Raw genomic sequence first — 24,155 nt, forward strand, 5'->3', positions numbered from 1 at the left:
CCCTCGGACCTCAGGAGAGGGGGGTCCTGGGGACTCCTCTGAATCGGGCATCTGTTCCATACACCAACATGCTCACGGCTTGCTGTATGATGTTGTTTTTAAAAGACAACAGGCCCTTCTGTGCATCCTCCCCCATAAAATGCATTTAGGCTGATAGTTGAGCATAAAGGACACCCTGTTGAGACGGGCAATGCATGCATTGTTTTCCCCATCACGCAGTCAGGATCTCCATAGCAAAATCGAGTGTCTTCTGTCAAATCTTATTTTATATATTTTGTCACCATCAGCAGTTACACTAAAGTAGGAACTGCTCCATTCTATTATGGGTTAAATTCTGCTCTGTGCAGACCTAGTGGTGATGTATAAATTGCAGCCCTGTCTTTTTTTCGAAGGATTCTAAAATAGGTTTTCAGAATTAGTGCTGGATTTTTGCTCCTGCATGTGTGGTGACTCTTGATTTTTTCCTTTCGGAGAAGCCTCCTTTGCAGCATTCCCCCTTCCGAGGAATCACTTAGACACTTCCAGCTGGTGGCAGGGGGTACAGCCATAATACAGCTTCCTCTGTCCCAGCTGTCTTTTTCACTACGCTAAATGCATTACGATGGCTGCACTCTCGTGTAAAGGTTCAGGTAGAGGGAGGTGTAGGATTAAGTCTGGAGACCGCCGTTGGGGTTTTTAAGGCTTCAGCTTCCCCAGCATCTTGGCATTTTGAATGGCTTCCTGCTTCGGGTCCAAGGTTTCTCTCCACTGATTGAAATGCTGCTGGAAGCCTGATTAAAGGTGCCTGAAGATATCACCTTCTACCAGGAAGCCCTGCGTGCTTGAGAGGATCTTTTTCAATGCATTATGGCTCATGCAGCCTCACAATTAAAGAAAAACAGGGATTTAGAAATCAATGCTGAAGAAGAGACTGAGAAAAAAAGGAAACACCGCAAACGGTCCCGGGATCGGAAGAAAAAGGTAGCTATGTATGCCAGCGCCTAGATCTTGCCTGGATCCTTTTTGTTTTAATCTCCTCTTGGCATCCGTTAGAAGCATTCGGGGCTATTTTTACATGCTGTGTGGAGTGTAAATTGGGTGTGTAAGTTGGGTGTGTAAGTCGGGAACAGATGATAGAAACCCTATGGCGGACAACCGGTGTAGGGTGGGCAAGACAAGGGAAGATTTTCTCCTGTGTGGGGATGATTGCAGTGCTCATGCGGAAGCCTTGCACTTTACACAGGCATGGGCACGCTTCCATGACACAGAAAGGAGTTGCAAGGGAGTTAAAAGGAGTTTCTTTCCAGCCTGGTCAAGGTGAAAGGCACTGCGGTGGCTTAGGATTGAGGGAGAGGCTGGAGAACCAGCCTTTTTACTTCTTACAGTTCTGTCTCGTGGAAAAGGAGCTTTTGTGCTAGAAGTGTGTCACATGTGTGCATTTCTCAGGCGGATCTGTGACCTTAAAGATGTGGCAGAAAAGTCACTTCCTGCTTTGTTTTTTTTTTTTGGTTTGTTTGTTTGTTTCTTCTCTCCTTCTGCCTCTCGTTTCTATAAGGTACTTTTAGGTAGATTGTGCAATGGTCATAAACTGCTGGAAATAACTTTCTTTTGTTAAGTGCAGCGAAACCCAGAGAGGCTGGTCTTTCTCTGCTGGCTGAGAGCGATTATCCTGAAGGCAGGAATTCCCGTGACAGGGCAGGGACTTGCAGCCTTCAACACTGATTGCTTTAGATCAAAGCATGGGCATCGATCCTCCTCTACTGATGTTCCAATGCAAGGGAGCAAATAGGAGGACTATTCTAGGTCAGTTGTGTTTTATTACAGCCTGGGAGTGCTTACTGTTTGGTGGTTGTGCCCTTAAATATGACTCCTAGAAAGCGACCGGGGGAGTGAGGCCCCAAAGCACTTTTCTTCCTTGACAATTAATAAAAATTGACTAAAACTCTGTGACCTGAATAGGTCATAAAGCATTTTTATGTCTCTTTGTGAGAGTTCCCAAAGGAAAGATCATCTTCATTCGCTTTGAGCAGTGATGCCTGTGCTTTGCAAACGACATGCAGATTTCATCCGCCACATGCCCCTTTTCTCAGGAGTGAGCATGAATATTTTCGGTGCCTTTGCCATTTTCTTCCAAGTGTGGATCTAGAGAAGAAGCCCCTCTGCCTTTTGTTACCTGGCAGACTTTCTGAGACTGAGTTTGGAGGGCTGCAGTGGTTCTGCTGCAAGATGTTAAATATAGATGGTTCCTGCTTCAGGGTTCTTGTAAATAAACTTCTTGAACGTATTTTCATGGAAGTACGAGCTTAAGTGAGGAAATTCTCCGCAAGTGTATTTCAACGCCTCGCACAGCAGAGCTGTTGTGAGATCGCTGTGGTTTGCTAGGTTCTGGTCTAATTTTACTGAAGTTAGGTTTGTCTGTGGGTTGGTCACTGTAGTTTTGACCCCTCTCTGCACATCTCCTCCCCCACCCCCACCCCAACTCCATGGTAAGCTAGCTTCTGAGAAACACGAGGCCAGGAACATACATCTGTATAAAGATACAGTTTCATCATTGATGTCGACAGTGTACTTAAGAGTTATTAGCCAAGCCAGGCTTATGGATAGCAGTTTCCTGTGGGAGCAATGACAGGTCCGTTGCTTGTGCCTCGTCCCCTATTTGACTTGGAAGCAAAAGAGGGGAGGGGTGAGGCAAAGGGAGTTTCTGGGGTCACTGAGCTGAAGCAAATGCTTTGTGGACCAAAATGCTTTGTTATGAGTACAACAGAGTCTGTGCAATGTAAATCTCTTAGCAACCAGAAGGGAACATGGAGAAATATCAATATCGCTATTGTCAACGTGCAGGCAGATTTAAACGTTTTGTTCTCGGGGCACTCACAGAGGAGATCCAGAAAGGCGCTGGTGGGTAACACTTTCATTGCTGTTGCGCTTGTTATTTCATAACACAATGTAGTGTGTATACTCCCTATCAAAGGTACCTGTATTACAGAAGGTTTAGTATTCCTAGTCAAATGATCGCATGGACTGCTTCTAATTTGCAAAGTTAAGATTAAACGACTTTGAAGACACAATCTAGATCTCCTTCCGTGACATAGCATATGTAACACTTACTCTCTCCAGAGTGAATTGTTTCAACTTTGAGTTTCTTTTTCCTACCTTTTCCTAAAATCCTAATTCAGGCTTCTGGGCTACTTTGTTGCATGTTGTCAGCCCCATGTCAATTGGAAAAGCTGAGTTTAAATACGTTGTGGGTTGCTATGGGAATCACTGCTCTTCCTCATATGCAGAAATATCCTCTAGGATCTTTTAATTACATAAGGGAAGAGGGAGCACTCTCATAAAATCACCAAACACAGAAGAAAAACTTCAAGAGTATCTAGTTTATAAAATAAGGAATTTGACTCATGGTACCCCTGCAGTTCAGGTTTGAGCAAGCCGAAGGTGAACCTTTCTTGATTATATCTCTGTGACACAGAATCCTACAGTACGGGACGTCACTAAGCATTATAATCAAATCATAATACACGTGTCAAATGAACATAGGATTCAGGTTTCATCAGTGTTTTTAAACCCAGTGAGTTGCACATTTGGATATTTTGAATACTGAGAACCATGAATAAGTGATTAGCTGTCAAAAAGTAGGAAACTTCTAGAAATTTATAATTAGTTGAATTTTAATAATGATATATTTTCTTCTTGGCATCACAACTTTCGTGTCAAGAAAAAGAAAATCTTCCTGTTGGTTGAAAGGAAATTTGTCTAGATAGATGAACCCTTAATCATTTATCATCAAGTTTTCTGACTTTAAGCAGAAAAAAAAGTTTCAATGCATGTCTAGTGTAAAACTTCCTTACCGACACTTCCCACTGCCCTTCCCTGATATATGTTCCCCTTCATCCTCCTTCTCTCCTGAGGGACTTAGTTTGGCAGCAAGTGGGAGGCATGACAGAGGTAGACAGCACCTTTGGGCGGGTCCGTATTGGATCTATGCCCTCACTAAGCAACTTGCAGGGAGGAACTCTGTATCTCCTGCACCCAGCAGGTCCCTGGCGCACAGGTGGTGGTCAGTAGAGGGTCCAAGCCACCATGGACCCACAAGGGTTAGACTCACAAACGCTCTTCAGCCCCATATTTTCCTTGTTGCTGTTGGCTTTGGGTGCCATATAACCTACATGGTTTGCCCTCTCTCCACATGAGCTGTAACATACATTTCAATATTGAGGAGTATTAGGAGAATCGACCTTTGTTTATTCAGTATTTTTTAGGTAGGCTTGTATGTACTTAATACATCCTGTCAAAAAAAAAAAAAAAAGCAACAACTTTGAGGTGACCCATGAAAATTTATACTAAAAAAAAGAAACAGTTATGGAATTCCCTTCTCTCTCTGTATGACTGACACAGGAATATACCAGGATGAAGTAGCAGTTAATTCTGTGATTAATATCCTTTCTGATATTGGTGTCAAACTCATACAGCTGTTCAGTGGCAAAGCAGGAGTGACTGTTTCACGGCTTCATTTCTGCATTCGTGCATTCATTCAGTAAATATTTATTGAGGGATTTCTGGCATCAGGCGTTGCATTCCCCATTGGAGACAAAGCTAAACAAGGCAGAGTGGCAACGGTATGGTAGCTCCCTGCAGATCGGGGAGGAAGAGAAGAGCACCATTAAATACCCTACAGATAAGGAGCCACAGTAAGACCCCCAGTTCAACTCGATTGGGCTCACAGAAGGTTCTCAGCAGAGCTGAACCTTGGAGGAGGAGTGAGCGAGATAGACAAGCAGAAGGACAGGAATCCCAGGCCCACAGCTGTTCAAGTATGAGAGAACATTCAGGTGTGTGAGAAACGAACGATATTTTGGAGAAAAGGGGACATGAGTATATGGCAGGAAAAATGGCTGGAGAAGTAGTCAGGGGCCAGATCACGAAAGTCTTTGTTTGCCATCTTACGGGATTGGAAATTAACCTGCTCAAAGGAGAGATGGACTTAAATCACCTTTGGTGGTGACGGTAGGGAGAGGAGACCGAAGAATTTTCTGAGTTTAGAACCATCCCTCAAGCATCAGTGTTGTAGACAGCAGCTGGGAAAGCCGTCAGGAAGCACCGATGGTGATGCAGGCATGAGAGATGCTGAGGGTCTGAACCAGGGCAGAGATGATGCCAGTGGAGAAGCGGGTGTTGCGTACGAGAGATATTTAGAGGAAGACTCAGTAGAACTTGGCAGTGGGTTGTGTGTAGGATGTGAGAGGGAGAGATCGGATTCTAGGGTAACTGCCAAGTTTCTGGCTTGAAGCGGAAGATGAAGAATTAAATTTCCCAGATTCATTTCTTTTCTCCCAGGACATTTCTTGACCTCTTAAAAAATGCACCAGGTAGGGTGTTACTAAATTGCTTTTTTAGGTGGAGGCTCATTTAATCTTCACAACAACCCTGCGAAGAAAGTATTTCTATTATCCCCATTTTACAGATGAGAAAACTGAGGCATGAGCCTTTAAGCTGTTCCTCAAAGTCTCCGCCCTAATTCATGGTAGAGCTGAGATGGCAATTTCGGTAGCCTAACTCTCCAGGTGGTGTTCTTAACTACTACACTATACAGTGTATGTAGTTAATATTTCACAGCTCCACATCAAAGTGGGCTTGAGTCAGGGACTCTTCTAAAAGATAAGCTATTTTCTAAACATCTGGAACTTTGACTAACAGGCTTCATATCTCTAAGTAATCTAGTATCATAGTAAGTCTCTTTTTCTTACCCTCTGAAATAGATTTTAATGTTCTACCTTATGAGTTTCTTTTTTTTTAATTTTGAAAACTAAAGTGAAAAATTACCAACACCAGGATATCAAATCCTCAAAGACATTTTGCTGTAAAAACATAACAGTGTCTTAGGCGCCAGCTGTATACCAGGCAGTGTGCAGAGTGAGTCCCATGGGTCATCCTATTTTTTTTCTCACAACTTTTCTATGAGGCAGGTATTATTTTCATCCCCATTTTTCATAGCTAAAACCATGGCTTAAAGAGACTAAGTAACTTGCCTGAGGTCATGTGGCTAGTAACTGAAGGGCCTAGACTTCAACTTGGGTCCTAGGACTTTGGAATCTGTCAGTCTGGGTTTATTGTAATGAAACTCTCTCAGTCTCTTTAAGAGTTAAAGCAAGTGAAGGATTTGAGAACAGATTTCGGGAGAGCTGAACTACTGAGTGTGATCTCTTGCCACAGAAGCTTGGTGCCTCCTGACATCTTACAGGCTCTCCCGTGCCTGGTTACCTAGGTACCTGTGGCACCCGTGATGTGAGATGCCGGGCGAGGTGAGGTATTTACTGCAGCACCTGGACTTTGGGGAAGAGGATTGTATGGACAAAGGGAACCTAGTCTGTTTCCTGCTTTGCTGAGTCCGTAGACTCCAGACATCTAGGGAGCCCGGTTTCTCTCTCAACATACTTGACACTCTGCACTGTAATTGTGTGTTTACATGTGTGTCCTGCCCAGGAAACTCTGAGCTCCTTGAGGGCAGAGGTGGTATCGTACTCACCTACTACCAAACTGAGGCTTGCAGAGTAGGTGGTTCAGTGAGGGGTGGGGGGAAGGGAAGGGAGGGAGGGAGGAAGGTGGCTGGGTGGCTGGCAGGACGGGTGCGTGGGTGAGAGGCAATATCATGCTTTGGAACGTGGACTGTAGGGTCAGACTGAGTTCAGGTGCTGGTGCTCTCACTTAGCTGCTGTGTTCTTGGGGGATTTATTTAACCTTAGTCTCTTCACCTGCAAAATGAAAACAGTAATAGTATGTACTTAGCCACAGGGCTGTAATAAGATGTCAGTGAATTAGTATTGGAACAGCGCTTGGCACAAAGTAAGAGTCGTAGAGTGGTAGTTGTTGTGTCTGTTCATAATGAACAGACACATAAACGGAAGAATGAATGGACTGTTTCCAACCTGAGGCTTCAAGAAGGATTGTGCCAACAAGTCAGCTCACTGAAGCGGGGCAGGTAAGCTCCCTGTAGGAGCACATCGGGCTGCTGCCCTGTCTTCACTCTTCCCCATTTGGAAAGGGATGGATGGAAGAAGGCTTAGCTCTCTCATAGGCAAGGCTGTAAACCTTTGTCCTTTGGTCTGCCAGAGATTTAGGCGTCGGGAGGCAGTTCAGTAAGACTTGTCAGCCGACTGGTTCTCTGTACTCCGTTAGCATCACGGTACAATTTTTTTCCTCAGTAAAGTCATCTGTTCGTTAAAAAAAAAACAAAAAAACTTAATGCTATTAGATTAGAGCCAAAATAACTCATACCTTTATGCTGAACATAGATCAGGAATGATTTTATAGCAGTGTATCATAATGTGATTAATTATGGCTTCGAAATGATTGCTTATAACCTAGTACTACAAAATAAATGTATATTATACTCCTCCCCAATAAAGCCCAAGACTTAAGACACTGGCTTGCTCTTGATCAGTTACCTTTATAACCAGTACAGGATCACGTTAGGGATAAATTCTACATTTATTAATGTCCAAATATGTTATTTTAAAGTTCTTTTTGTTAGTTTTGTCGCCGACATACTGCAGCGATTGAACTGTTTCTCCCTCACCCTCCAGGCCCTTGATCTTTTCTGTCTTTTAATTTTCCTTTGGCATGATGGTATATTATTGTGTGTGTATGTGTGTTTTATTGAATTTCAATGTGGAAAAGTGTTACCTTTTCATAGGTATGCTTGAGGAAAATGAGGATTTGGCAGTGTTTTAAGTTCTTTACAGTTATAAGAAAAGTTTGCATCAATCACATCACATTTTACCTTTATCTGTTTATCTAATACAAATGTATTGTGCACCTCCATTGTGCCTGTCCCTGTACGGGGAACTGGTAAGATAAAGGATGGAAGCTGTAGGTCCATCTGCTTGCTCTCTTTGGGATTCTGCTTGTATTACTCTACACAGGTCGGGATGAAGGACTGAAGTAGAAAATGAGTATTTTTTAGTGGACCTCCAGTGTGCTGAGTGCCTCTTGCATTCCTCATCTTATCTGAATTTATGTCAATACTATTCCATAATGTTATCCACATGTACAGAGGTATTAGCCTAAGCTGAAGTTTGTTATGTAACTTGCCTCAGTTACAGAAATAGCTGGGCTTAAGGCCAGGGTCTCTGTGGTTGTAAGTCCCTTGCTTGGGCCATCAGAACCTCTACAGAAGAGATTATTTTAAGGGAGGTTCTTATTAATAGACATCTATGGTGAATTCTTATGTCAAGAGAAGAGTTATCACCTTTGAAATGTTAAAAGTTATTTAGTAATTGGGATTTTTATAAATTAATCATTTAAATTTAACTGCAAAGTCTAAATGTTGTGTAAACCATTACACTTAAGTTACTACATTTAAAAGAATTTTTAAGGGAAATTCAGCCACTGGAAATAAAAAGAATCATTAGCTTATACCTATTGACTAATATATAGATTAAATATTGAAAGAGAATGTTTGAATACAATGTTACACTGTCAGTTACACAATCCAAACTTTATTCTAGAGATATTTCTATAGAAAGGTAACATTTGGAAACAAGCAGTCTGCTCTAATTTTACCCAAGTTGTTGTTTCTAGTTTGTACAAATGAAAAGCAGAAGAGTTGAAAGCAAAGCAATGGAAATCAAGCTTGAATCTTTTACATATAAATCACATTTTTCTGGCGCTTATCCCATTCACTCAAGATTATGCTTTCCCGGACCCAAAGTGGTGTCATGAACTAGAAAAGTCCATCATTGCCAAATATAGGAGCTGCCTATAAAACGTGTAGATTTCAATTTAGATTTAGTTGGTTCCAGTGAATTATTTCTCAGTCTTAGGTGGCCTTCCACTAATGAGGATCATGTCACCAGTTCCGTTTGAATTTAGATGAAGCCCATGAGAATGGGTAGAGACTAATGTTCATATCTGCCAGCTCTGGGGCTTGCCTTTAGGCAGAACAAAAGGCAACTCGCACCATCACCATATGAGAAGGATATGCGGATTGCGTGGAAAAGGACTGGGAGAGAGGGGTTGGCTAGAGAGGGTTGGATGGAAAGAAGCCCAAGATTTTCTAGTGACTGGAAGTCAGTGACATGGAAACATTTATAATTTACATGTAGATGCCCAAGACCCTTGTGATGTTAATATAAACAGCATTCTTTTATCCTAATGAAAGATAATTTTGTAAGAACTCTAGACAGTGGAAGAGGTAAATGGTCAATTTTGTTTAGTAGAGGATTAAAAACAAATAAAGCAGGCAAGCAATAAGGAGAAAGATGTGGGGAGAGGGCTAAGTACTACAGTTCATGGTTCTGGAAAGAATGCACTTTGGGGCTAGATGTGAGTTCACATGGCAGCCACTTCTGATTAGCTGTGTGGCCTTAAACTAAATTTCTTTGGGCTTCAGTTTCTACCTTGGTCAAATGAGGCTATTAATCCTTTACTTGCATACGTACCATTAAGAGTAGAAATACCGTAAAGGCGTTTTGCCAAGTTCCTGGCATAAAGGGAGCCCTTCCGAGGTCTCCTAGCTTCCCTTATAGTGTGGGCTCTCAAATGTAATCAAGTGCCTGTAGCCAAGAAGCGGGCAGAGGAACTGAGAAAAAAAAAGGGGGAATGTTTTGAAGAAGCTTTACACCCAGGAAGTACTCAAATTATTTGATGAATGAAATTTTACTCATAGACTTGTATCCTCAAACAGTCATCTGAGTCCTGCAGTTCAGCTCTTTGCAAACTTTTCTGTAGCCCTCAGGGAGTTGACATCTGTCATTTTGAGAAATCCTCCCAAAGACTCATATGTTAAATACATTTTCCATTCATTAACACTATTATTAATTAGCTTCTCTCAGTAGTTAAATGATAGCCTAGGTAGATATTAAAGAAAGCTTAAGAACCATATGTACAGATAGAGGTATCAGGTAATTCTTTTAGCAAATGAACTTTATTATGCAGATTTGGGCATGAAGGTTGAAATATTTATAGAGGGAAAGTACTTAATTGGGCTGAATGAAACAATCTTCACTGGAGAGTTTATACATTATAATTAATGAGAAGAAACAAAACGTTACCTGTACAATATGTCTATAAGATACATATACTGTATTTCATTACCAAGTAAATGATCACCCCTTCTAGGGAGCATGGCCATTAAAGACAGTTGCAGGATAGCTGGGGACCGAAGGAAGAGTGGATAATCTGGCCAGTATAAAGCCATCACCTTTTATACCTGGTTTCAGAACCCAAAGCGGCCTGTGGACTGTCTTCCTTTTCCAACACATTCTCTTCTCCCTGCTTTCGCACACAGCCACCGGGAAGGGCCTCTACCATTTTCAGTCAGACACAGCATGTTACCCTGCCTTGGACCAGATTGGCCCAGTTCAGTATCTGCCACTAAGAATTACCTGTGTGTTTAAACTCTCTCCTTCACCCTAAACCAAACAGAAAAACCGAACCTGAAACCTGGACTTCTCTCCTAAGACATTTTTATTAAAGACTCTATGTGATTTTTTTTCACTTTTTGAAGAGGACTGTATAGTGAGATACTGAACAGGAAAAGTATATGGAATATAATTTACCCTTTCATTTATCGATTTATAATTCACTGAGGAACTACCGTGGGCCGGGCAGTCTATCAAGTGCTTTGAGTATCGTATTGAATCCTCATGCATGGGTGGTATTATCCTCATTCTCTGTATTAGGGGAGTTACACTCTGAAAGTTTCAGCAAGCCCAGGCTTGCACAATTGGCAAGTATAAAGCTCGAGTTCAAACCCAGATCAGCCTGATCACAATTTTCCCGGAATACCGAAATCAGTCTTTCCTGGGCTATGGGATGCCTTGCTGGGGTTTCTGCCCCCTAGAAAATTCCTAATAGGATGCTTCTTGTGATTTATCTCTTCCCCCACCAAAAGAAAAGTACAAAATGGGGCATGGAGCATGGGAGGCTGGTAATATTGAATGTGATAAATCAATTTACATAACTTCAAGCCACTTTCACTTCACACATTGACTTGAAATGCATCCTACCTTAACAAAATCATAATCGTGCTAATGGTACAATAAAGTAATGTAAATATAATGAATTCCCAAATGTTGGTATTTTCCAAGATAAGCAGTGAAATCATTTTGTGTTGGCTAATTTCTTGGGTTTTGAAATGAGTATATTCCCACGTGTTTGCTGATGCCTTCCATCTCATGCTTATCATTTTTTTAATAAGAAAACTGTGGAAGAAGCTGGCTTTAAATAACCCACTCGGGGCCTCAAAACAGATGAAATTTCAGAGATTAAAAATGAAAATACAGTTTGTAGGATGGTAAGAAATTAACACCAACATCAAAAATCTACTTCAGCTGATGACATAGACAAAATGTTAGAATTTGAGTCACCATTGCTTTGCCAGATTCTTTTGTCATCATCAGGAGAGAAAAGGTCTCTTAGGCCTTATGACGTGATACTCCTTTTTGTCCTTGACAATAAGAACAATGGGTAAAAAACTTTAATTTGGGGAGGGGAGTTGGTAAAAATCGGAGTCTCCAAAAACTGTATTAGTTAGAATAGATGATTTTAGGCTTTACTAGCGAGCCTCAGAGTGAATCAACAGGAAACTCACTAGCAAAAGTTAGGTTCCAACAAGGTCCTGCGGTATAGCACAGGGAACTCTGCTCAGTGTTTTGTGGCAGCCTGGATGGGAGGGGAGTTTGGGGGAGAACGGATACATGTATAGGTATGGCTGAGTCACTTTGCTGTGCACCTGAAACTATCACAACATTGTTAATCGGCTATACTCCAGTATAAAATAAAAAGTGAGGTTCCGTTTACAGTAAACTAATTGGTAGGTGCCAAAGGCTGTTCTCTCTGTTAATACTTACATGAACCCTCTGAGTTAGGTGGCTTTATCCTCATTTTGCAGATCAGGGAATGAGGCTCAGACATTGAATTTATAAGTAACAGAGAGCAAAAAGGAGAGGCAGAACCTGAACCATGGCTGTCAGACTCGAAGGCCTTCCCGCACCCCTAGTTCACTGTTCTGCCTACAGATTATTCACCAGTCCTATAACCTTCTCGCATTTGGAGAAGTCTTTTACTTTCATTTTTCGTTATTTTACTTTCTAATCAGTTTCTAAATCATTTTTATGCCTCCCTGTCGCCAATGTTATCATTCGTTTGTTTTATGTGGTAAGTACTAGATAAGAAGTGCTTTTTAAATAATGATGCATGACTTAAGCTCTATGTTTTTACCTTCCAGTGTTACACGGGGACTTTAAGTATTATTGCAAAGCACAGCAATTTTGAATCAGGTACAAAAAGATCATAACTGACATTCGCACCATGGATTTCCAATAGTCCAGGGAAGCAGCATTTGTCCAAGCCATGACCTTGAACGATGCATTTTGTTTTCTATTAGTAAATCCTCAACATGTCCAGTCTCATAATTCCCGGCTACATTCCTGCTACCTGGCTGCTGAAAGGGGAAGGAGAGAGGATGTGCTGGAAGGTTCTGAGGTCACTGAACCCCACACTGCCCACTGCTCCCTCCCTCTCCTGTGAAGACCTGCTGTCCCTGTGTGCCAGCGGCTCGGTCACGGCCGCCTAATTCATCAACATCCTGAGTATATTTACTTAGCTCTGTCAACACTCAAAATATATTTGCCCGCCCTAAAGTAACAGGAGGATGACCATACTGATGTTTAAAAATGCTGAATGCAGGGCTTCCCTGGTGGCACAGCGGTTGAGGGTCCGCCTGCCGATGCGGAGGGCACGGGTTTGTGCCCCGGTCCGGGAAGATCCCACATGCCGCGGAGCGGCTGGGCCCGTGAGCCATGGCCGCTGAGCCTGTGCGTCCGGAGCCTGTGCTCCGCAACGGGAGAGGCCACAACAGTGAGAGGCCCGCGTACCGCAAAAAAAAAAAAAAAAAAAAAATGCTGAATGCAGTTAATTTCTTCCCTTTGAAGAATGGCCATTGTTAACGATCCCTGCTTTACTAGGCCTCTTCGGCTGGCGTCGTTCTTTGCCATCTAAAAATAAATGGTTTCGTTATGCACATCGATTCCATCCACATTCATTCCAAATGGAATTAATGCATTCATACTGGTAATTCAGGCATGTGAAATGCACAGATTCGCTTGTCTTCATTAGTGATCACCATCCTCCTTCTCATTTCCAGTCCGTGATTCGTTTCAAAAGGTTTGGCTTGTGCCTTGTCTTAGCTGAAATGGGATCTTTGAGGGTGACCATGAATACCTTGAAAATAGGTATTTTCCCTGGTGACTGTGTTATGACCTGGTTAACGTGAGCCCTGGCGGAGAGTCTCTGCAGACGTTTGGTGTGGTTAGGACAGCCGGGCTTTCTCTTGTTCCTCTGCGTGTGGGTCCAGATCCTGGTCTTTTTCCGAGCTTTCCATGGAGGAGCCTTGTCTTCCCTGGCTGTTGTCCTTGGATTTTACATAACACGTTTTAGTGGATTCTCTGTGGGATAAGATTAAAATAATTATGTAGCCATCCATTTGGCCTTTGAGGAGCATGACCTTTTTATTTTCTGGTGGATTAGTTAGGATTTGGTTTGCAGTGTCAGGAAGGGAGAGTGTTCTTAGGTGCATTCGGCATTCTGGGCTTTGACCTGCTTTCCTAGAGCTTCATTTCAGCTTTAGTGGAACCTAAATGATTAATACGATCTGTGCTGTGTCTGCCTATAGTGCTTAATCCAGCCTCTTTTTTTTTTTTTTTTTTTTAAGTGCTGTTGGGGATCTCTGAAATAATAGGAAAACTGATTTTCTGTGGAAAGAGCGAATGGACTGGTTGTGAGCTGTGGAGTCACACAGGCTTGGATTTGAATGTCACCACTGTCACTTCTTTGCTGAGTAGTCTCAAGGTGGTGACTTAACCTCTCTGAGCCTCCGTGCCCTCTTCCTTAATAACACCTAGTGCAAAGAGAGGTTATGAAGACACAATTAAAGTGATCATGAAGTATCTGGCACAGAGCAGCGATTCAACGAATGTTAATTCCTCCCACTTCCCCACTCCTTTCCTCTTTCCCTGGTCCACTTGGAAGAAATGAGAGTCTTGTTCTAGCCTGAGCATATTTAGTGAGAGTTGTCAGTTAAAATGGGGAACTTAAGTTTGCTGAAGTTAATTATAAAGCAGGGGGTAAAAAGTAAAGAGTATATGTGTATGTAGAGAAAAAATAGATATTTATATAAAATGTAATAATAATTTTTTTTTTTTTTTTTTTTTTTTTGCTGTACGCGGGCCTCTCACTGGTGTGGCCTCTTCCATTGTGGAGCACAGGCTCCGGACGTGCAGACTCAGTGGCCATGGCTCACGGGCCCAGCCGCTCTGCGGCATGTGGGATCTTCCCGGACCGGGGCACGAACCCGTGTCCCCTGCATCGGCAGGTGGACTCTCAACCACTGCGCCACCAGGGAAGCCCTGTAATAATAATTTTATATTTACATCTATATTATATATTCTCTCTATACGTATACATTTCATATATATATATATATTCATTCCATAGGTAGACAGATTCCACAGAGGACAGTTAAACCCGGAGCCAGATTTCATTAGTTTCCATTAGGAAGAAATGTGGTTTGTGGCTAGAGCATTGAAGGTGGTCACTGAAGGTGGTGTGGGACACTGGGGTCCTTGGGAGGCGCAGGGCTTTCCCAAGATCACTCAGCACGGGGCACCCAACATCCAACGCAGGTGTCTCCGTCTGCTTGGTAGACTTGCCAGGCTGAGTGAGAACCCAGTCCTTTTCCCTGGGTCGGCCTTCATGGGTTTACCTTTGCCTTCCCGTTAAAGGTCTCGCACTGGTAGCTGCTCCTTGGCTCCCGGAGTGAAATCCACCTGGAGGAAAGCAGCCAGTGCAAGTTCAGTTTTAGCGACTCTCCTCTAAGTGTGTCAGAGCCTGTCTCTGATACACGTTTCCCAGGGACAAAGAAAGAGATGTAGGCAAACCACGGACAGACAGGGTGTCTTGCTAAATATTACTGTCCAATAACAGAAGACTTGTTTGAGAGCCTTTGACAGTATTTAATGCCTGTTGTGCCACTTTTACCCCCTGCTGTATTACTTGTCATCTCCTAGGATGTTCTCTGAGTCCTTTTAGTTATTCTTACCATGTAAATCATTGCTGTCCATTGTAAACACGACATTCCACACAGGGAGGCCAAGATCACCCTGAGAGCATTACTGGGACCTTTTTGAAATATGTCTTCCCAGTCTTTTTCTATGCGTGGATATACTTAGTGTCTTCTTTCCTCTTTCTTTCCCTTTTCTTCCTTTCCTTCTCTTGCCCTTTTTCCCCAGAATTAATAGAAATGAGGCAATAGCGGTATCTCCTATCTTGTGACCTCATTTTTTTCTCACTGAACAATACAATATGAACGTATGTTCATGTCAATAAATATATTTCTGTAAGGCTTTCAGTGGCTCTATATAGTCTCCTACTTAATGGATGTACCACATTGTATCCAACTGATCTCTTTTTTTAATGTATTGAGTTCATTTCAATTTTTGTTATCATGAAAAATGGCACAAAGGACAGCGCAGCTTCGTCTTTTCCTGAAAGCACAGTGTTCTCATTTTCGGTTCTTCTTATTTCTGGTGGTTCCTTAGCATCACATTCAGGGTCCTCCGTTCTCAAACCAGAGCCAGCATCTGCAACGTCATTTCCCACAGATCCACTAGTTAAGCCTAGTTCTAGCTGGAATGACTCTCTTTCCCGCTTCCCAGAGCATGTTCCTATTTCCCACCACGGATCTTCATGTCGCTCTGCCTGCACTATCTCCTTCCCCCTTTCCCCTTCCAAGTGCCAGGGCTCAGCTCCAAACCCACCTTCTTCCTGGGACACTGGTTCACCAGCTGGAAGTCGTCTCTTTCCTCTTAACTATTACAACTCTTTGTACCTCTTAGGAAACCTAAGATACTCTCCATGAAATTACAATCTTTCGTAAATGAATACCTCTCGATGAAAAGTTACAAGTCTTGATTTTGAATCTTGGCAAGGCCCATAAGTTTGCAACTTCAGCTGCTTTTTCCTTGCATTTAAAAAAATTTTTTTTTTTTTTTTAGCAGTACGCGGGCCTCTCACTGTTGTGGGCCCTCCCCTTGCGGAGCACAGGCTCCGGATGCGCAGGCTCAGTGGCCATGGCTCACGGGCCCAGCCGCTCCGCGGCATGTGGGATCCTCCCGGACTGGGGCACGAACCCATGTTCCCTGCATCGGCAGGCGGACTCTCAACCACTGCGCCACCAGGGAAGCCCTTTCCTTGCATTTCATATTGAGGCCCGTGGCACAGTGCTATGGGGAGGCCTTCCCAGCTCCCAGCGTTCTCTCACGCCCCTGCTGGACTACAGATTCCTTGGATCCAGACCATTACTGATGGGTAGCACGTCCTCCCCAGGCCCCCTTGGCCCTGTCCTGTTAAATGAATAAATGGCAGTGACCACGCAGCTCTCTGCCCAGGGCTCTGTGCCCTTCCTCCAGCCTTCAGTCGAAAGTTCTTAGGCCCATGGCTCTTAACTGGCCAGAGAAGAGGCCGTGTCACATTTCACCTTGGGATAGTGTGACCAACCAGCCTGTTTTGTCCAGGACCGAGGGGTTCCCCAGCGTGTAGGACTTTCAGTGCTGAAATTGGGACAGCCCTGCCCGTCTCCCCAAGGGTGTATTAGAATTGATAGAACATGGCTGGGGAGGGGGTGGGGGTCTAATAGTAGAGCAAGGGGGAGGTCCTCGGTGCCCCCTGTCTCTAAAACCCTCTCAGCCTTGCTTCCTCTAAGGGTCTTGCCTTCCATCTATAATTATGACGTCACTTTCTCCTCTGGAGTCACGTTCCCATGTTTTAATTTCCAGTGTCTTCAGTGGGCATTATTTCTTCCTGAATTTTCTCCCATCTCCTGATTGTCTAAGCACAGTGGACCATTCCACATGCTATGTACGCCAGAGCAAGTATAGGAAAGTACATAAAATTGAGCTTTGGGAAACAACTCGTGCTTTCATCATACAGCGTCTCATCTAGGACCCAATCGCATGTGCCTGGCTTTTCTCCCTCTGCCTCTTTAACTCCCTGGATCGTGTATTGCACTCACCTTCTTGTTCGGAGCGTTCCCAGCTCTGACTTGCCAAAGCTGTCTCCTCCCCCGCCCACCTGAGCCCAGGGAAGGACACCCCAACCTGCCAGCAGTCTCATCCCTGGAGAAGCCCTGGCCCGGTTGCCACTTTCCACCACGTAATGGGGCATGGACACAGAAAGAAAGAACTTTACTACTTTTCAATTTAACTCTGGTTTAGAGTTTCACATCCTAGTCAGAGGGAAGCTACCATTGCTTTTTCAGGAAATGTTTAGATGGGGGCCGCTGTGGATCGCCATAAATGTTACACGTGTGGGAGACTCGCATTGTCCTGTGATTTACATGATTAAGATAACAAACGGGATTGTTTACAAGTTGAAGTACTGAGCTTAAAAATTCATTTATCGTGCCTCCATTTTCATACCAATCACTCAAATCATATATAATGGATTAGAAGTGACTCTTTTGGACCGTAGATTAAAATATATGATTCAATCACTTCACTTCATTAGAAGGAGTAAATGATTTCATTTCATTTCAATTCAATGAAGAGCTACTGTGGAAATCTAAATTTGAACCTATAGGACTTAGGTCAAGGGCAAATACATGGGTTTTGAAGGGCACAGTAGTGTGGAAAGTCCCCGCAGAGTGTCTAGAGCTGTGCAACGTTAGAGGTGAGAGGAGCCTCTGAGGTCGCCGAGCTGCCCTCTGCAGAGCTTGCCTCTCCTCGACACAGTCTACGAATTGCCTGTCAGTCTCAGTGTGTGAATTGCCTGTGAGTCCAAGCATCCTGCCTCTAAACGTAGCCCACACTGTTTCCGGACGGTTCTAAATGTTAGAATATACTCTCATTTTGAGACTAAATCTAGCACCCTGTTATGTCCACCCATATGCCAGCTCTTTACAGAGACGGAGAGAGTGGTGTGCCCATGTTGCTTCTTCCCTCCAAGCTCCGTGTTCTTTGTTCCTTTAGCCGGCGCTCATGAGACGGTTGCAAGACCCGTTAATTCCCCATTTAGGAATTAGGTGCATTAATTCATCAAGGAATCCTAAGGATCCCCACTTAGGAATCATGTGGTACCCTGAATTGACATAGTAGTTGGCATGTGGACGTTGATATAGCACAGCCTCAGCTGTTGCCACTAATTTATAAAAGGGGCCAAGGTCACAGTCGTTTTAGGGAGAAGACAGTTGAGAGCCTGTTCAGTCCCTTTTCATGGGAACTTTGTTTCCGTTTTGCATATGGTTTTATCCTTCCTTCTTAACTTGCAGTTTGGCCTTCTGGTTGGCATTGAAATGCAGTGTATACGTTTGGCTGACTGGTGAATACGTTGGAACACTTATAAACAGTACCTAAAAATAGATTTATAAAGATGGGAAAGCTTTGTTCCTTCTAATACTTTATCCTCTGTATCTGCCATTGTAATATCTCCCATTACGTTATCCCTCATACTTAGTAATGATTTTCTAAGTGATTATTAAGTACCAACCATATGTCCTGCATGGTTCTTTCTCTCCTTTTTCCTGCTTGGCTTCTGCCCTTCCATTTTGTTTTTTCTTATCTTCTTTATCGTAAAAACATTTACTAGAATGCACTAGAACAGATGGAAATACTTCATTTATCAGTTGGATACCAGAGAGGAACAAACTGTGTAATGTGGTAAACTTTATCAAAGGTTGATTTTTCATATATTTCAGATTAACCAATTTAATAGGTAAACACTTGGCTTCTTAGAGACTAACTTTTATGAACTGATTCCTTAGAAACTAAGCCATGTGGAATTATTCTGACAGAAAAATTAGCCACTAATAAGGGCATAAAAAGAATAAAATTCTGAAGTAATTTGTTATGGTCCAGTGACTGAAATATACATATTGTTTTGATTCAGAAACATTTCAGTTCAACATACATGCCTTGGGAATACAAAGAGAAACAAGACGTGCTTGCAGTTCTTTGGGAACTCGTAGTTTCGTAAAGGAGACAAGTTTAAAAGACTTGAAATAGTCTCCTAGTTGATATAGAAAATGTATAAAGTGAATGGAGGTCGTAGGAAGGGGCAGGTCTCTCAGGACAGAGGGCAGAGAGGTGCAGCCGTTGAAGTGGCTCCTGAAGACAGAAGTGTGGGCAGATGACGTAGAGAGAGCACAGCTAGAAAGACTCTCAGAAGTAGGATGGATCGGGCGTGATGGCTTAATTGGGGTGGAAAAGAAAGGAGCCAAGAAGGATGGGTTAGAGATGTCAGATGGGGCATCTGAGAGGCTGGTACACCTTGTATTAAGATAGGCATGCAGGGACTTTCCTGGTGGCGCAGTGGTTAGGACTCTGCGCTTTCACTGCTGAGGGCCCGGGTTCAATCCCCTGGTCGGGGAACTAAGATTCCCGCAGGCTGTGTGGGAATGCGGAGGGTTTGGCTTACATTTATGCAGGATGTGCCCCCTCCCATCTTCCTGCTTTCCCTTACTCCTGTCAACCGTTACTATTTTTGCAAAGTAAAAAATGTTATTGTATGGTGACTTTTAACTTGGGTTTTCAGTATTAGCTCAGAGGTACTGAAGTTCTGTACTTGGACCACCCGAGAGCAAAGAAATCCACTCAGCTGATCAATTAGAAACCTAGAGAATAATTACTGAATTATTTTGAGACACGTTGAAGCCATTGCTTTTGGTCTAGGCTGTTATTCATTGGACGTGATGAATTTAGAAATGCTAGTGAAAAGGCTTCTTAACTTTAGATTGTGACAACCCTCATGGTGAGAACTGTGATGTTATATTCGTCTCCAGCCATATACTGTAAGCATTTGTTATATTCACAATCAACTCTTTATAACCGTGACACGCTTTAATGTATCCTTCCATTTTGTGAACAATGTATTTATAGTGATTTTTTAAAGAGAAGTAGAAAAATCGAAGAAAATCGCCCACAATAAACTACATGATCAATCCATTTCTTTCACAAACCATCTTTAAATGTTTAATTTTCAGAAGTTTAGAGAAATGAAAAAGAAAATATCCTGAAAAACAATTTAATAGGAGAACAGTTTCTTCCAACAAATACCTTCATTAAAAAAATGGGCTTGATCTCACTTGCAAAATAAAAGCGCCCTGAAAGTTTGCCAAACTGATTCTAGTAACATGCGCTAGATTTCACTTTTCTGAAATGTGCTACTTTTACTGAAAGAATAGTTCAAGTTTGAAGCTGCATTTTAAAGACTTCTGCAAAAAAAAAAAAATCAAGTGTGCTCCGCTGACCTTTTATAAACCACTTCTGGGAAATGTACAGAGTATTCTGATGAAAAACGTTGCTTAAGTATTAAAGCCCAAATACCCATAAGGAATGTCGTTACCCCCAAATTCATGAGATTAATTTTCTCCTAATTCTTGTGTGGTTGTGTTTGTGTCTGTTTGTATATCTGTATTTTTAAATTCATTAGCTTGACAACTGCATATCAGTATTTGCAGTTATTAGTTCTAGCAGAAATGAACAGACATCTAATCTGAGTTTAGCTTAGTTGAGAGTCAACACAGATAAAATTAGAGAAAACAGTGCACAGTTTGTTTTTTTAAAGATAAAACAGATATCTATGGCTCAATGTAATAGATAGTTATGTTAAACAGGAAGTTCCCCTGGATAGAATGTTGCAAAATACATGTTGGCCCTTGACAATTTAAAGGAGTCCTTTTATATTAGGATAATTGTGTCTTGATGTATCTGTCTTTGAGGTTCACTATCCAATTATCATAAATGAGGCACACAGTTTATGAAGAGAGGCCTTCCTAGCCTCAGTGTTTTGTGCTCTAGACCACAGCTGGGAAATTTACTTCAGATATGGCTGGGGAGTCCCAAGGTCCCTCATGTCGTAATGGGGAATGTGGCAGGAATGCCTAGCCCAGAATTCTAGCTTGAACTTGCAATTTAATGTAACACTTTTAATTGCATTCTCAGCAATATTTACTTTCATCATAACAGCAAACCGTTCATGGTAATGTCTTAGTAAATTGTGGCACCAACGCAGAGACGTGTGGCACCAGGAATGCCTCGGCTTTTCTGTGAACTTACAGCAAAAGGCGTTCTTTCTGATTTGCCTTGCAATGGTATGTCTGGAAAATTCTGAAAGGAACTCTGTGCATAGAATCTTATTGTTTTTTAATGTTTCCAGGAGAATTTTTTTAAATCAAGTTATAATTCACTTTAGTCAAATGCAGTGATGCTAAATATATATTTACTCAGTTTTGACAAATGCATAGTTGTATAAGCCATTCATCCAACAAGGTGTTACATTTCATCGCCTCTGAAAGTTCCTCTGTGCCATTTCCCAGTCAGCATCCCTCATCCACTTGAAGCAGCCAGTGTTAGGATTTCCAGGACCATTGCTGATCAAAGATCAAAGAAGGATCTTTAAAATTATGTTTTCTTTTTAAGGAATACTTCCCCCTTAGGGAATCATCCAAAAGTACATGCATTGACCAAGAATAAGGATCAAAAACTTAGCTATATAGAATTTCAATGGATTGCTTCTAAAACACATGCAAGCATCCTAAGTGTTCAGTTGTTACTAGAAGAGGAACAGGTCCATTTCCAGACTGTCAAAAAGATTTCAAGGCATTTTATTTCTCATTGCATTTTAAAATCTGGCTCTGTTTTAATTCCCAGTCTGGTAAAGATTGCCAGCAATGCTTTGTGGTTGTCACCTTAACCTTGTGTGGTGTGTACACCCTTGTGTGGGGTGGGATAAATGATCCATCAGTGGGAATTTAGTACGAATGATCGGTAAATGTCATGGATGAAGCTGACAAGCTCAGTTAATGCCCCCCAAATGTAGAGAAGCAGTGTTTGCCTGGTATCCTCTCAGCCTCTGTGGGGTAATAGGAGAATAAGTAAAATATTCTTCACATCTATTTCTTCTCCATGAGTATGTACCATTGCTTCAAAGGTGAGGCTTTATCATTTGGTTCTCATAGTGACCAGACAAAGAGTACTTCTGTTCTCTCCCCTGGGGTACGGGAATGGGGGGGAGGGAGAGAGAGAGAGAGCGTTCCATATTTCCCCTAGAGATTTTCTTTTCTCTCCTTTTAGCTAATGTGCTCTTCTTGCTAAATAAATTTCAGGGACAGGGTTAGAATAGACTGAACAACGCAGAGAGAGAAAAGATTCCAGGATGGAGGGCTACTTTTCCTTCAGTATTGCAACCCATGGCATATAGAATGAAATTGCACTGCCATTGTAATTCTCTTTATTAAAATAGACAAGCATTAGACAAGCAATAAAATGTCCATCTGCACTCACAGCAGGCTCCCACCCTCTGAAATAACCCCTTCTCTCTAAAACACCCAGGACTGAAACATTTTAATATTGGAGACCAACAGAATTATAATATTTAATTTATGGAAGCAGTGGCTCTCCTCATCTGCCCTTTGGATTACTGCATCCGTTTCAAAGGGTGTCACTGAGGACATGGGAGTTGGGTCGAAAAGAATCTGCAGTGCAGCAGAGGGAAATGAATGGGCTCCCGGCTTGGCGGTTCTGCTGTACTTCTGCTTTCATCACGTCACCAGCCTAATCACCTTGAGAAGGAAAACAAAAGGCATTTTGACACAGTGTACTGATGCTTCGTCCAGAAGTGAAGCGCGCACGGTCATTTTAGCACCTTTTTTGCCATTGCCTGAAGGACAAAGGCTTCTGATAATGGGAACTTGCCCTTATTAAAAGCCGAGCAAAGTGAAAACCTCCTTCTTGGGCTACCGGGAAAGTTCACTATTACTCTTGCTAATTTCAAAGCCAAACACTTGCTTGACACTTCAGGCCTAGAAAGCAGAGAGTCCTGAAAAGGTGGTTCAAAAGGTAATTGTAAATTTTAATCTTCTTTTTAGCAAACTGTTCCCTCACTTGGAGAATATTCTGTTTCAATTTTTTATAAAGGCGGTCTGATGAAAATTTTAAATACACTCTTTAGGAGCAAGCCTCTGTCAGGTGTCACGCCAAGCGCCGCTTTGGTAGGAATGGTTACGTAAGGTGCTCTGTGCCATCTCTCTAAATAATAGACCTCTCTCGTGAGTCCAAGGCTCTCGTGCTGGTTTGTCTCTCCCTGAAGACTTCATGTTCATGGGCATGCTGCCTTGGGTAACTTACATGCAATAGAACATTTTAATGTTACTCTGCTGGAATAGCATTGGCCAGGGTGGGGTTTGGGTTTGCGGGTATCCTTATCCCAGAGAGTAAAATTCAGTGCAACTGGTACAATCATGGAAATTTAGTAAGAATAAAAAACATGTCAGAGGAGGTTTGCCCACTGGCTGAAGTGATAGGGTACTGCAGTGCTTTGAGAGGGACTTCTAAGGACACTGAACAGAGAAGCTGTGAAAAATCAAAGTTTTGGAATCTCAAAACATGCGTATTGACTTGTTATTGACAAAGGACTTTCACCTCCATTATCACATTTGATCCTTGTAACTCTGTGAAAAGGATATTCTCATACTCAAGAAGTTCTTTTATTAGCTCAAGGTCCATTAGCTACCAGGTTACTTTGAATCCTGAATGATTTTCTCCCTCCCTCCCTCCCTCCTTCCTTCTTTCCTCCTTTCAACATGTGAGAGCATAAAATGTTCTCTTCTGAATATGGGCGTCCTGGGCCAGGCGTCCTTAGGCTCCAGTGTTTCTCTTGAGAATAGTTTAAGCCTTGAGACACAGGAGTGGTATTTGAGCTCAAATTTAAAATGTAAATATTGTGTGTGTGTGTGTGTGTGTCTGTGTGTTTATCTCCTACGTGGGACTAAAACTGGAGATTCAGGGAGAGTTTTATGCTCGGTGATAAAGCAAGCCATCAGATTGTTTTCTATACCAGTTAAACCAGTATACTCTTCTGCCATGTGTTGACCTCACTACGTTGAGTGTTAACTTTTTATCCTTTGCCGGCTCCATAGTTGAACATTGTTCATGTCATCGTTGTTTCAGTTTGTAATACTTCATTATTAGTGCAAATGAGTATTGTTCCATGGGTTTGCTAGCCATTTGCATTTCTCGTTGACAGGTTGCGTGCTCACATAACTCACGTCTCCTGCAGTTGTTCGTTTTTACTTTTTATGTTAATCCCTGTCTTTCCGTTCAGAAGTAACTAGGAAGGCCAGT

At 42.4% G+C, this 24,155-nt stretch overlaps 1 protein-coding gene across 1 annotated transcript in view; it reads left to right on the forward strand.

Annotated features, from left to right (window-relative positions):
- The first annotated feature begins 214 nt into the window (after positions 1-214).
- LOC307175491 (ankyrin-3-like) overlaps positions 215-24,155 on the forward strand; it is a 331,772-nt gene continuing 307,831 nt past the window's right edge. Inside the window, exon 1 of the mRNA XM_079900598.1 lies at positions 215-960. Within this exon, the coding sequence (XP_079756724.1) occupies positions 847-960 (114 nt within the window). The 5' untranslated portion in view covers positions 215-846. The remainder of the gene's footprint in view (positions 961-24,155) is intronic.

The sequence above is a fragment of the Stenella coeruleoalba genome (assembly GCF_951394435.1).
Source record: "Stenella coeruleoalba genome assembly, chromosome: 16".
Taxonomy (NCBI): domain Eukaryota; kingdom Metazoa; phylum Chordata; class Mammalia; order Artiodactyla; family Delphinidae; genus Stenella; species Stenella coeruleoalba.